At 41.8% G+C, this 15,774-nt stretch overlaps 1 protein-coding gene across 1 annotated transcript in view; it reads right to left on the bottom strand.

The window, feature by feature from the left end:
- Window positions 1-15,774, bottom strand: part of PITPNM3 (PITPNM family member 3) — a 762,997-nt gene that overhangs the window by 166,132 nt on the left and 581,091 nt on the right. Inside the window, exon 6 of the mRNA XM_040338476.1 lies at window positions 5,540-5,729. Coding sequence (XP_040194410.1) covers window positions 5,540-5,729 — 190 coding nt within the window. The remainder of the gene's footprint in view (window positions 1-5,539; window positions 5,730-15,774) is intronic.

The raw sequence follows: 15,774 nt of genomic DNA on the forward strand, positions 1-15,774 counted from the left end.
AACAAATATTTTGAAAAACAAATACAAATTCATTGATGCAAACTCAGAGTACTCCCGTGATACATCTTTTGCAATATCTTCTAATTAAAAAAAATCACATTTTTGGAAAATCCTAATACCAAGGGTCATATAAAATGTATAATGTTTTGATAAATATCAGATGTCCACCTAAATATTTGGAAAAATGGCAATGGGAACTCACTTAAGAAGAAACTGAGTTTATAAGTAAAATTACTGCGTATCTCACTTTACAAAATACCAGGAACTTCCATATAAATTTTACATAGGTACTTAGCGCCAGATTCACGTAGAATCGCGGCGGCGTAACGTATCGTAGATACGTTACACCGCCGCAAGTTTTCATCGCAAGTGCCTGATTCACAAAGCACTTGCGATGAAAACTACTGGGCGTGTGCCATTTAAATTAGGCGCGCTCCCACGCCGGACCTACTGCGCATGCTCCGTTTCGCAATTCCTGTCGTGCTTTGCGCGCAGTGACGTAATTTTTTCGAACGCGCCGCGCGTAGCGTAATTCCGTATTCCCGGACGGCTTACGCAAACGACGTTCATTTTTAAATTTCGACGCGGGAACAACGGCCATACTTTATACAGCAATACGATTGCTGTGTAAAGTTAGGGGACCCAAAACAACGACTAACTTTGCGACGGGAAACTAGACTAGCGGCGACGTAGCGAACGCGAAAATCCATCGTGGATCGCCGTAACTCCTAATTTGCATACCCGACGCTGGTTTACGACGCGAACTCCCCCCAGCGGCGGCCGCGGTATTGCATCTTAAGATCCGACAGTGTAAAACAATTACACCTGTCGGATCTTAGGGCTATCTATGCGTAACTGATTCTATGAATCAGTCGCATAGATAGAAACAGAGATACGACTGCGTATCAGGAGATACGCTGTCGTATCTCTTTGGTGAATCTGGCCCTTAACCCTCCTCTTGTGTTAGGGTCAGAACTGACCCGTTTTCAGGTTTTGAATGTCTATAAGTATCACATAAATTAGTTTATCGCATCAAGATTTTTTTACTTTGTCAGGAACCTCTATTTAAACAATGTAATAGAAAAATAATCCTTTTCACTAAATTATAAAATACTGTGGTGAAAATTAAGACGTTTATGGTGTTAGGGTCAATTCTGACCCCGTTATAATATAGGATTATAGGACACTAATAAGTGCCAAAACTGAAATCATAAACTCTCTGCTTAGTAACACTGACAGCCAATCACCTCTCAACCCTGTGAGCTGTAGTTAGGGAGGGACCTATCTCTTTGCCTGCTTGTCTGCTTCTCTAAATAAAGTAAAGAAACATAGGACCAATTATAATATTCTATTGAGGTTTATTTTACCATTTTTTAAATTTGAAAATGAGAGGTATGCTATCAAAAGAAATGTCTAAGGGGTCACACCAAAAATATTAAAACCAATCTTATCAAGGATACAGAAGTCTAACAAGGTAACCAAGAGGTAAGAAACAAATTGGATGATAAATAATTGTTCAGAGGGTATTTTATGGCTGATTTAAGACACGGGTCAAAACCGACCTGTTAACATCATGGATAGTAACAGAAAGCTAACATAAGAGGAGGGTTAACTCATTTAAATAGTAATAACTCTGATGGTAATAATGAATGTTGGAGAGATTGCTCAAACCAAGGTATTTTTCAGCATCCAGTATGTGACTAATGTGTCCCAAACTTAATGAATACTGTGACTCCATATTTAAAATATTACCAGATGTACTTAAAAAAGTTGTATATAGGTGAAAGAATATCTTTCTTTTACGCTCAGATTCAGAATTGTAACACGAATGAATATACAGTATCTTGCCAATTCTATATTGACATAGTGAAATCATCAGTAAACAAACTTTGGAAATCTAAAACAACTCCCAGAGTAAAAGAAGGATACAACGCTTTTTCATATTTCATAATCTTAAAAAAATAACTTTGCATGTCCAAGAAATAAATGCCTTATTCAATGTATGGAACAATGGACACCTTGATTTGACCACATTTATGATGGAGATAGTATGAATAAATACTGTTTTCACACATTTTTTTCTCTGGGATAATTTAAAGTGCCAATATACTGTAGCTAATAAATGTGACTCTTTATAGGTTTTAATCTCTAATAATCAACATAATGTAATAGAAGAAGGTTGCACAATGCTATCTACTTTCCTCTTTATACTTTATCTGTTTTTGTTCCAGTGATGTGTTATTATGTTTATACTATTTTGACATTGTGATTAAGTTTATTTATGTTTTTGCTACAACCTACTCTAATGTACTCTATGTAATGTAATCTTTGTAAGTTTATTATAATTGAAATAAGTTAAAAATAATTCACATCTCATTAGGTGAACTTCTTGAGGCTAATTACACTATTTTAAAGATGTCATTATATTGCATACTTTAATTTACCAAGTGGACCTTTATTTTGGATACAATTTGCTTAATGAATTTATGCAAATGTGAATGTGCAGGAGTCGTTCATGCAAAAACTCAGGTAATTTGCAAAGGTTTAAAAAAGTTTTCATGTATACATTTTGAAATAAAATGTCTCTGCAGTAGCTTTAAAGTGTATGTAAACACTAACTTCTCTTATTTGTTCCCTTTTGGTCTGTTAACCACTTGAGGACCGCAAGGATTTGCCCCCTTAATGACCAGGCCATATTTGTGATACGGCACTGCGTCGCTTTAACTGACAATAACGCGGTCGTGCAAAGCTGTACCCAAACAACATTTATGTCCTTTTCCCCCACAAATAGAGCTTTATTTTGGTGGCATTTGATCACCTCTGTGGTTTTTATTTTTTGCCCTATAAACAAAAACAGAGCGACAATAAAAAAAATAAAAATAAAATGTTTTACTTTTTGCTATAATAAATATCCCCAATTAAAAAAAAAGAATTTCTTCATCAGTTTAGGCCTAATAGTCTTCTACATATTTTTGGTAAAAAATCGCAATAAGCGTATATTGATTGGTTTGCGCAAAAGTTATAGGGCCAGATTCAGGTAGATCTGCGGCGGCGTAACGTATCGTATTTACGTTACGCCGCCGCAAGTTTTACGGGCAAGTGCTTGATTCACAAAGCACTTGCCTGTAAAGTTGCGGCGGCGTAGAGTAAATCCCCCCGGCGCAAACCCGCCTAATTCAAATGATCCGGGTAGGGGGCGCGGATCATTTAAATTAAGCGCGTTCCCAGCACATGCGCCGTTCCTAAATTTTCCCGACGTGCATTGCGCTAAATGACGTCACAAGGACGTCATTGGTTTCGACGTGACCGTAAATGGCGTCCAGCCCCATTCACGGACGAGTTACGCAAACAACGTAAAATTTTCAAATTTCAACGCGGGAACGACGGCCATACTTAACATTGGATATACGCCACCTAGGGGGTTGTTTATCTTTACGCCGCGTATTTCTTACGGAAACGGCGTAAATTTACTGCGACGGGCAAGCGTACGTTCGTGAATCGGCGTAACGACTCATTTGCATATTCTACGCCGACCGCAATGGAAGCGCCACCTAGCGGCCAGCGTAAATATTGCACCCAAAGATACGACGGCGCAGGCCGTCGTATCTTAGGCATGTTTACATGTATCTCAGTTTGAGAATACACTTAAACATACGACGGGCTTAGATTCTGAGTTACGTCGGCGTATCTGCTGATACGCCGGCGTAACTCTTTGAGAATCTGGCCCATAGCATCTACAAAATAGGGGATAGATTTATGGCATTTTTATTATTATTTTTTTAATACTAATGACGGTGATCTGCGATTTTTAGCGGGACTGCGACATTGCGGCAGACAGATCGGACACTTTTTTGGGATCATTGACGTTTATACAGCGATCAGTGCTAAAAATATCCACTAATTACTGTATACATGTCACTAGGGGTTAATCAAAGGGTTAAATGTGTCCTAGGAAGGTGTTTCTAACTGTGGGGGGTTGGGACTGACGGGAGTAGAGAGAGAAAGCTGTTCCTGATTACTAGCAACAGCAAATCGCTCTTTACTTCACTGACAGAATTGGGATCTATCTGTTTACATAGAAAGGAGCGATAATATACATAATTTAAAACAATGGGAAACCACGGTAATACCGCCCGCAATGCGCCTCTGCAGAGGTGCATTGCGGGCGGTATTAACCCTTTATCGGTCGCTAGCGGGGGTTAATACTGCAGCGCTAGCGCCCAAATCCCGCGGGAATTACGAGGGTATAGCGCCGCTATTTTTAGCGGCGCTATACCGCCACCGCGCCTCCCACCCCAGTGTGAAAGGGGCCTTACACTCTACAAATAAGCAATTTTTTTTTGTAAAATGGGCTAGTGGAAGAAGGTTGGGGTGGACTGTTTTTGCACTGGATGGATTCATAAATATCAATATTAATTTTGGAGTGTGGCTTCCTTTTTTATCTTGATTGATTAGCGAGAAGACATTGTCACCTTAGGACAGGACGTGTGTTACTGGCAGGATAGCAAGGTGAAAATATGAAATTGAGAAAAAAAAAGACAGCCATCATATCTAAGGACTGGTAAGATATTATATATATATATACACACACTGTATATGAAAATGAACGAGCACAGGAGATGTATCTGTAATTTTTTGGGAAAAAGCTGAAAGTTCCTGTTACGTTTTTGGGCTCAGATGGATGATGATAACGTTCTACTAACTCTGGGCCAGATTCACATATAATTGCGGCGGCGTAACGTATGTCATTTACGTTACGCCGCCGCAAGTTTTCAGCGCAAGTGCTTGATTCACAAAGCACTTGCCTGTAAACTTGCGGCGGCGTAGCGTAAAGCCGTCCGGCGCAAGCCCGCCTAATTCAAATGGGGCGTGTATGATTTAAATTAGGCGCGTTCCCGCGCCGAAGTACTGCGCATGCTCCGTTTTGTAATTTCCCGCCGTGCTTTGCGCGAAATGACGTCGCACCGACGTAATTTTTTGAACGGCGACGTGCGTTACGTCCTTTCCTATTCCCGGACGACTTACGCAAAAAAAAAAAAATTCAAAATTCGACGCAGGAACGACGGCCATACTTTAACATGGCTGGTCTAAATATAAGCCATGAAATAGCAGTCGCAACTTTACGACAGGAAAAGCCGACTAGCAACGACGTAAGAGAATGCGACGACCGCGCGTACCTTCGTGGATCGCCGCAAACAGCTAATTAGCATAACCGACGCGGAAAACGACGCAAACTCCACCCAGCGGGCGCCGAAGTATTGCATCCTAAGATCCAAAGGCGTACGAAGCCGTACGCCTGTCGGATCTTAGCCAAATGCCATTGTATCTTTGTTTGAGAATTCAAAATAAAGATAAGACACAGCAAATTTGAAAGTACGCCGGAGTATCAACAGATACTCTGGCGTACTTTTTCTGTGAATCTGGCCCAGTGTGTCATATTTTACTAAATCCTCCAAATGGAACGCTAGCAACAAACAGAACCTTTACATACTATACACATTAAAAAAAATTGTGTTCAATATTTGCCATTGAATTCTACCTGTCCATTAAAGTCAGCCCCATCTGGAGACTTCAGGAATTCATTGTAAACTTGATTTGCTCGACTGATCACCATAGCAACAGAATCTTGGTACTGAGGAGAGGAGATGGCCAGCAGTGGCAAGGCAGCTAGTGGAATGTGATCTTCACTAATGTTTAGGCAGTTCTCATCATAGCTGTAAGGGTTAAGGCTGAAGAAGAAAACAGAAAGAAATGCAATTTACTATTCACCTACATTTCTACAACCTATAGTACATACTAGAGCATACATAGAGAAATATGATGTGGCTAGTCAATAACTACAATGTAATATTAAGAGGAAATTTGAGACCATCAATTGATACTACAGTACAGGATACTATTTTATATATTGTATTTTCTATCAGCAAATCAGCACCCACAATATACTGTAGTTCTTTACATGGAATTGATGCGTTTTTGTTCCTAAATATTATGTATATATTTTTATCAGTGCTAAAAAATGCATTAATATTTGCCACTTGTCTGGCTTGGTCAGTTGTACATAGGGATGGGCCGAACACCCCCCTGTTTGGTTCAAAGCAGAACTCCCGAACAGTGGAAATGTTCTAACCCAAACAGCGGAAATGTTCTAACCCAAACAGCAAACCACATTGAAGTCTATGGGAGCCGAACAGGAAAAAATCAAAAGTGCTCATATGCAAGTAATTGACCGTTAAAGGGGTATGTTTAAAAAAAAACAAAAAAAAAAAACAATTGTTTTTCAGAAGCACTGATGTAACTGATGCTTAAAGTTAATGTTAATGTAAAGTTAATGTAACTTAATTCTTTTTTTTATAAATTCTTTATTTTCCTCATTGCACTCATATTATACATCAATACATTTGTGTACATTCAAAATTCACCAATACCTATACAATAGCTCATCCTTCAACATTGCCCATCGATTCCTTCTCCCCTTGGCTCATTTACACTATTCTTAACATGGCATATTTTATGTTCGTCCTACTCTTTGTTTGTCTCATACTTCTGATACAATCATATTATACCGCCCCAGTGCAATATCTTTTTCTTAACTGGGGTATTATCCCAGTAACCATACTATCACAAACACAAAAACATAAATATAATACATAAACCCAAAAAAAACAAAAAAAAAAACAACATTAACATTCTTTTGGACATCGGGCTCACCGCTTTCCCCCCCATCCCCCGCATATCCATCTACAGGCTTTGTTCCCTATATTTAATATATGGCGCCCATACCTCCCGATATTTCTCTTCTTGTTCTCTCATTATCATAGTTAAACTTTCCATTTGCTGAATGTCTGCTATTCTCCCCATCCATTGTATTTTGGTTGGAGCTGTCGTACTTTTCCAAAGGGCCGGGATACATGCTTTTGCTGCAGTAATCAAGTGCCTTATAAGAGAGTTTTTATATTTTTCGTTAGATAACGGGATATCATGAAGTAGATAAACTGATGGATTATCTCCCAAATCTGTATCTGTAATTTCTAAGACCGTTTCTGACACCGTTGTCCAAAATTCTTAAAGTGCAACAATGAAAATGAACATGCTACAGCAAAACTCACAGTTCTAAAGAAAAAAAAATCACTCACAGTTACAATTACCATCACCCGGCTATTAAAAAATAAAGAAAAAACGGCATTGGGACCCCCTTCAGTCCATACCTGGCCCTGCCCCCTTTTTACATCATGTGAAGTCAGAAGGGGGTGGTGCCACAAGATTACGTCACCAGATGGCCTGCGCCTTGCCTATATAAGAGCTGTCAAAGAGACGGCGGGTTGCCTCCCAAGGAGGCAGAAGCGGTTTCCATTTTTTATATTTTTCGGGTCCGTTGGGCGTTGTGATTGACGGTGGATTTGCATCGAGGGACACTATTTTTTATTTTTTTAATAAAGCATTTGTCAAAAACTGTTTCCTGTGGTTCTTACTTTTTGTCACTTTTTTGGGCGATTGGGTAGGGGTACAATGGACCAATTCACACAGGGGGGGGGGCAGGATCTAGGCTACCCTTGTTAACCACACCCGCAAACCCTGACAACCACAGCTCATGGTTGTCGGGAAGATGCCCTTGTCCCTATCAACATGGGGACAAGGTTCTTTGGGGTGGGGGGCGCAAATCACCCACCCCCTCATGTTAAGGGCATGTGGCCTGGTATAGTTCAGGAGGGGGGGCGCTCGCTCATCTCCTTCCTCTTTTCCTGACCTGCCAGCATGCATGCTCATATAAGGATCTGGTATGGATTTTGGGGGGGGACCTCATGCCGTTTTTTAATTACATTTTTTTACAGGCACATTTTTTTATTCAGCTGTCAGCGGGGAAACCCATTGACAGAAGATAACTCATCAGTTGTTAAGTACACAGTAGCTGGCTTCCCGGACCGTTTCTTAACAACCAAAGCTTTGCCTAATCAGGGCATAGAATGCATTATGCAGCTTTTGCAGGGTGTTCGTTGGGGCGAACACCCTGCAAATTTGGGTGCTCTGTGAAAGGCCAAACAGGGAAATGTTCCGCCGAACTCATGCTCTGGCAGAACCGTTTGCCCATCCCTAGTTATACACAGTTTGCCAACATGTAAGCAAGCAGTGCTTGCTTTTTTTTTCTACTAGCACCCCCAGCATTTATTAATCCATTCACTGTTGTAATCACACACATAATCCTGTTTTTTACTTGTACCGATAAAATACACAAGTATTACAGTAAAGTGATCTAATCACTATGGGGGTTGAAAACTTTTACTTTTCAACACTGTGGCCACAGATTACACCCTTTCGCTCAAACAAAGTATCTTTCATAAGACATTAAAATGGGGTATGAGGGGAAAACAGACCCCTGATGTCTCTTTTTTTTCTTTACAGGTGAAGGCTGATGTCTCCATCTCTTTGACCTGCAGATAAGACAGGAAGTCCAAAAGTCCAAAAGTGCTCAGTACTTAAAAAAACACAGTGTTTATTAAGACTAAATGAAAATACTCAGCAGCACTGTACTGGATGATCCCTCCAGAGACAAAGTCAGAATTAAACTTTTGTATTGCTGAGCATTCACTTCTCCCTTCTAATTGTGCAGAGGTAAGGAACAGGTGCAGGAGAGATTGTGGGCCAGATTCTCTTACCTGCGGCGCAGCGTAACGTAACCCGTTTACGTTACACCGCCGCAAGTTTTCAGTCTAAGTACCCGATCCACAAAGCGCTTACCTGTAAACTTGTATCGTAAACACGTCCGGCGCAAGGCGGCCCAATTCAAATGGGGCGGGTACTATTTAAATTAGGCGCGCTCCCGCGCCGGACGTACTGCGCATGCTCCGTTCGCAAATTTCCCGACGTGCTTTGCGTGAAATTACGACGCGCCGACGTGTTGATAATCGCGACGTGCGTAACGTACTTACGCCGGGAAAACAAAAAAATTCAAAAGCGGCGCAGGAAAGACGGGCATACTTTAACATGGCGGAGTAATTTTACACCATGTTAAAGTACCCCTATCTTTGCGACGGGAATCTAAAACTTGCGACGACGTAACGACGGGAAAAACCTTCGTGGATCGCCGTAACTGCTAATTTGCATACCCGACGCTGGTTTACGACGCAAACTCCCCCCAGCGGCGGCCGAAGTATTGCATCCTAGGATCCGACGGTGTAATTCAATTACACCTGTCGGATCTTAGGGCTAGCTATGCGTAACTGATTCTATGAATCAGTCGCATAGTTAGAACGGCCCTAAAACAGAGATACGCCGTCGTATCTCTTTCGTGAATCTGGCCCTTAGTCCCTATTTTAATACTGATTTTTTTTTTCTGGTGAAGGACATATCAAGGGAGAGTGAAGAAAAAATGGCCCAAGTGTATTGCAAGCCAATACAATACAATATGGGACCATGAAAAAAATTAAGGATAGAGGATAGACTATTCTAAACTTGCCACGATTTTACCAATTTTTTATGTTGTCACACCCTCCCCAACTGATACCTTAAAGCAGGGGTTCACCCTAAAAAAAAATTCTAACATTACATCCAGCATACTAACGACATTTACAGTATGCAGGTCTTTTTTTTTTTCGCCGTACATACTGTTATATTGTGATTTTCTCTCCGGCTTCTGGGTTCTGATTCCCACGGGACTGGGTGTTCCTATCCCTGGGTTAGATGATTGACGTGTTGTGAAAAAGTTCCCATGTCGCACAAGGCACGTCACCAGTTTTCCGTAAATAGCCGAGCTGCGAGTCGGCGCTATACGGCGCCTGCGCAGTCAGCTCTACACGGCGGGCGCAGGCGCCGTATAGCGCTGACTCGCAGCTTGGCTATTTCGGTTGATTTATTAAAGGTAAATAGAATTTTCTCCAGAGCTTAGTAAATGAGGAGAAGCTCTGCTGACTTCCATCATCCATTCATGTGCAAGCAAGAATGCTTTTATTTTATGTTCCTTGCATGTGATTCTGTATTTTTTGTGTATTCTTTGCAAAGTGAAGCTTTGCCTCATTTACGAAGCTCTATAGCAAATTCCCCTGCAGTATGCAACTGCACTTGCAAAGTGAACATTCTATTTGCCTTTGGCGAATCAACCCCTAAGTATATGAGATGGTGGAGTGTTTATCTATTTATCTCCCCAACTAAGACTAAATAGTGTTTTGTGTGTCTGGGGAATGATACAGTGTTGTAACTTTAATTTTTAGGCACTCAGTCATGTGACTGTAGTAATGGTTGTGCCCCCTAGAGTTCTGTGTGCTGTTCAGTAAAATATTTTGCTCTAGTTAGCCAGAATCGACATACTGCAGAGATTTTGTATTGCTTGAAGTGAGTGCTACGAGGTGTTAAGAGAAAGACAGACAAAACAACATTAAACTTAACTATCCTGTGGCGTAAACATAGCCCTCCATACACAATCTACAACCATCGTTTTGAAAAATATGGCACGTATTTTGTTATACTCTATCACAATTTTTTTTATAGATTTTCACTTGTTTGTCCTCATTATTTTGTTGATGCACCCGTGATATGTTCCTACACATAATATCATCAATTATGTATTTGTACACAGCTTGTTTCTCAGCAAGATCATGAGTTTGGTTATTGATCATGTTTACCATTGAGACCTACTTTTCTTCTCCTTGACATATCATAGGGTTTTACATCTGTTTACATTTTCAGCAGCTAGATTAACTAGAGGGTCTTGTATCATTAAAGCTGAACACTCGTGTAGCACGCTCCTAGGTAGGTGCTAGAGAGTGTATATCGTTTTTGGCTTTTCTGCAAAATGTAAATGCTGTCTGCTTAACAGAGAGCTGTGATTGTTTAGTGAGGTCTGCTCAATGTACTCTGATGCTGCTCACGCTGTCTTGGAGCTTTCACACTGGTCCAATAGTAGTGAGACATATTGAACAGGAGGAAACCCAGCAGGTGAGAGCATGGATGTAGATACAGCCCTGGCCAATTAGAAGGAGGTGTGCCCCAAGGAATGCTGGGTGCCTGTATTTAAGACTAAAGAGCACATGGGCTCTGGGTTCCAGTCCAGCCCACCTCTAAAGAGAGAGGTTCCGGTGGGGAGGAGGCTTGCTGCCTCTCCCCAGCATAAGCTGCCATGCAGCCTTAGGAGACTGACCTGTGGGCCTAAGTCCTTAAAGCTACAACCCAGGGTTCCTTTGCAAGCTCATTAAGGGAGGATGTCCACGGATATGGTCTGATGTCACTGGTATAGAGTGTTGCTTGGAAGTTGGAAACAAAACACACAACGCCATACACTGTTGTGATAAAAAGGAACACACAGAGCAAAGGCTAAAAACAATAAAGTCAGATAGCACTCAGTAGCTCAGTTGTGTGTAGGAATTGAAGTGTGTCCACTGTCAATAAACAGTTAAAAACTTGTGGTTTATTCATCAATAAAAAAGACGATTGTACAGATGCAAAGGTTAACACGCTGTGGACCTGGGCCCTGATGGGTCATTTTATCCACTGGCAAAATAGCATTGTAAAGTGCCAGCCAACATGTCTCCGGAGATGGATCGGGATGCAATATAATCCAAGCCAGGCCCAGCTGGTGCAAGTAGATGACGTCACTCGAGCGGCTGGGCGGAAGCACGGTGCCCACAAGAAAACAACGAGGAACAAGCAAAGGAAGTTAACGTCGAGGTCGAGGATTTGGTTAGTGTGCAGTGCGGGGTGTGTGCTGGGAGTTCTCAAGTCGGTGGAGCTCTGCCCACTCCCCACCTTTACATTGGGCTTAAAATCTCTGTGTGCCATCATCCCCGTGACTTGATAAAGCACATTTGTGACCTCACCTGCTTGCACCGGCTAAGCCCAGCTTGGATTATACTTCAGTTTGATCCATCACTGGGGACATGGTGGCTGGTGCCTCAGCATGCTATTTTCCTTGCTAGTGGATACAATGACCCATCAGTACCCAGGTCCACAGCTTTGGGCCCAATTTAGACAAAATTTGGATCTGTACAATTGTCTTTTTTTATTGATGAATAAACCACATGGTTTTAACTGCTTATTGACTATGGACACACTTCAGTTCCTACACACAACTGAGCTACTGAGCGCTGTCTGACATTATTGTTTTTAGCCTTTCAACATAAATTCAATGTGAACTGGCAGCTGCACAGTCAAGCTCAGATCTGATTATTGGTTTCTTCTTTTTTTCTTCTTTTTTAAATAAGATTTGGATCCACAGTAAACAGCACCCGGAACTGTGTTTTTTCTACACAGAGCAAAGCAGCTAATGTAATAAGTTATAAAAAAAAGTGTACATTTATTAATCCTTTAAAAATGCACCCACAAATGTAGTGTTGAAGTGTTGAACAGAACAGAACAGGAGTACGATATGCAGAGCAGCCAGTCTCCTCTAGCAACCTCCCAACCCTAGCCAGGGATGACAGGGAAAGCTTTAGGCAATGCTAGCCTCTCAGCAGTGTAGAGAAGATAAGCCGCACCATAAGGTAGAAAGTCACCAAGCTCAATCCAATGAACTCTCACCCTCCAATGTGACATCACTCATGGCACTTGTGCAAGAATGCGTTCTCGAGAAGCCTTCTCCATCATCATGCTTATGGGATCACCCATTGGTTTTAAACAGCCACCTTAATGTGGGCAATAATTTGCTAAGTATAACAGCAAAATAGCTCCATATAAAAAAATAAAAAAAACACAAAAATAAAGAGCTACTGGAAAACAGAACTATTAAAGTAGCCATGTGTTCAATGCATTTTGGAGCAGAACAATAATTACACCCTTATATTAAAATATAAAGAAAAGGGTAGTGCTGCGCTGTAAATAGGGAATGGGGTACAAGTGTGGAGGAAGTGTAGCAGATCCTTATATGTAAAAAGATACAGTCTGACTAATGGTCATAATGACAATGTGAAAAAATAATGACATCAAAATTACCGTGCTACAGTGCAGCTAATCCAGCTGGCAAAAGTAGGATAATACAAAGTGGCAGTGCTAGTATCATACAGTGTAATTTTATGTATTTTTTTTTAATAAATGTTTATTTTTTTATTTTTTTATTAAAGGGGCTAGAGGTTTCTTTTTTCTTTTTATTAAAGGGCCCAGAGGTCCCCAGATGGCTACCCCCTTTTTTTTTTATATATATATATATATATTTTTTTTTTTTCTTTATTCCTTCCTTTTTTGTAAAGGCCCCCAATCTGCGGCAGCCCCCCCGCTTCTCAATTTCAGGCGGCAGCACCCCCCCCCCCCGGTTCTCTGCTCCAGGGGGCCCATGCCTTAAGCTGCCCCCAAAATTCCTGATTCCTGCGCATACCTCCCAACACGCACGGATTCTGCGGGACTTTCCCGCACAGACACTTCTTCTTGCAGTTCCAGAAAAGGGTTAATTTTCCCGCACTGCAAGAGGAGGCAGCACGGAAGCAGGAGGAACCAGAGCGGTGTGTGGAGGACTGTGGCTGCTGAAGGGAAGAAAGCCGACAGCCGGGCTAATGAATGACAGTCTGTGGCCCCGGCTGTCGGCACAGATGAGAGGCACTCCCCCCCTCTCAACAACTGCAAAACCCCCAGCGGTGTGTGGATGTCTGCTGAAGGGAAGAGAGCCAACACATTCTGTGCACAGGTGAGAGGAGAGGCACCCCCCCACTCAACAACTTTAATGCGCCCCCCGCTCAACAACTTCAATTCGTCCCCCCCGCTCAACAACTATGATCCCTCCCATCGCTCAACATCTTCGATCCCCCCCCCACCACCCTAAATCCTGCCCTGCCAGCCATACATGGTTCAAAACTGGGCCAGTCCAGCAGGAACCGGCTGAGATTTGAACCATTAATGGGTAGGCTGAATGCACCAAGTTGATCCATCAATCAACTTGGGTACAGCCAGCCTGATGGATTCTCTTGCGATTATCGCTAGTGGCCACTATAGCCGCTAGCGATAATCACTGTCTTATGCCAGGGGGGTGGCTTTCCCCACCAGGAGAAGACAACTGCTGATTCCCTTGTCAGAACTTCCTGTATTGATGGGGGAATTGTGCAAATTCCTTTCCTGCAACCTGGGGTTGCAGGAAAGAAATTTGCACTGTGTATGGCTGGCTTTTTTTTTCCTGGCTAGCTGGTAAGTGTGCTGGAATTTTTTATTTTTTTTTGTTTACCCTGTGCAAAGCCCCTCCATGCTCACCTTTAAGAGATCATTTTTAAATGGTTGCCAGTTTTGTTTAGCTTAAAATCTGTGCCTTGAATATATTCTGCAGCAAAAAACTGCAAAGATCTGCCCCGGTGCAGCATATCTGAGAAACGCTACGCCGCCGTAACTTACTTTTTTTGGTTTGAATCCTGGAAGAATTCGTGCCGTAAGTTACGGCGGCGTAGTGTATCTCTTGCGGCGCCTAATTCAAACGGCGCCTAATTCAAATCGGCGAGTAGGGGGGCGTGTTTCATTTAAATGAAGCATGTCCCCGCGCCGAACGAACTGCGCATGCGCCGTCCCTAAATTTCCCGCCGTGCATTGCGCTAAATGACGTCGCAAGGACGTCATTGTTTTGACGTGGACATAAATTACGTCCATCCCGATTCACGGACGACTTACGCAAACAAATTTTTTTTTTTTTAATTAAACGCGGGAACGACGACCATATTTAACATAGCAGGTTTAACTATACGCCACCAAACAGCAGCTTTAACTATACGCCGTAAAAAGCCGACTAGAGACGACGTCGGAAATAGCTAATTTGCATACTCGACACGGATTACGACGGGAACGCCACCCAGCGGACGCCGAAGAATTGCATCTTAGATCCGAAGGCGTACAAAGACGTACGCCTGTCGGATCTAACCCAGATGCCGTCGTATCTTGTTTTGAGGATTCAAAACAAAGATACGACGTGGGAAATTTGAAAGTACGCTGGCGTATCAGTAGATACGCCGGCGTACTCGCTTTGTGGATCTGCCCCTATATATTTAATATAAAAAGTAATTAAAAAAAAAAACATTCATCACTGTAGAGTATATATTTTAAGGGATCTTTGACAAACATATACTGTATAATGTTACTACACCCTGACAAGAAAATGAAAATAAGAAAAATATAGAAACAAAGTCTTTTGAAATGTCACTCAGTGTGTACTAAATAACCCAAAGCTATGTCTTGAATTCTGTCTGGATAGAATTTCAGAGGAATCTTTTTTTTTTTGTATTTGTTAATTTTTTTTTCAGTTAAAACCTAAACCCAGCCAAAACTTGATTTTCTTTTTGTTTACGGTTAGGTGCACATTAACCACTTCAGCTCTGGAAGGTTTACTCCCCCTCCATGACCAGGCCATTTTTTGTGATACGGCACTGTGTTACCTTAACTTGTCAGTTAAGGTAACACAGTGCCGTATTACAAAAAATTGTGCTTTCGTGCAACACTGTTCTCAAACAAAATGTTTGTCCTTTTTCCCCCACAAATAGAGCTTTCTTTTGGTGGTATTGCATCACCTCTGTGGTTATTATGTTTTTGCGCTTAAAACAAAAAAGACTGATGCCCCGTACACACGATAATTTTTCGGGTTCTAAAAAATGACGTTTTTCAGGCTCTAGAAAAAAAATACTTTTTTTTTAACTTGATCATTAAAACGACCTTGCCTACACACGATCGTGAAAAAAAAAAGCGCGGTGACTTACAACACGTACGGCGGCACTATAAAGGGGAAGTTCCATTTGGATGTCGCCACCCTTGGGGCTGCTTTGGCTGATTCCGTGTTAGTAAAAGACCATTCGCGCTTTTCTGTCTGTTACAGCGTGATGAATGTGC

The sequence above is a fragment of the Rana temporaria genome, chromosome 2 (assembly GCF_905171775.1).
Source record: "Rana temporaria chromosome 2, aRanTem1.1, whole genome shotgun sequence".
Taxonomy (NCBI): domain Eukaryota; kingdom Metazoa; phylum Chordata; class Amphibia; order Anura; family Ranidae; genus Rana; species Rana temporaria.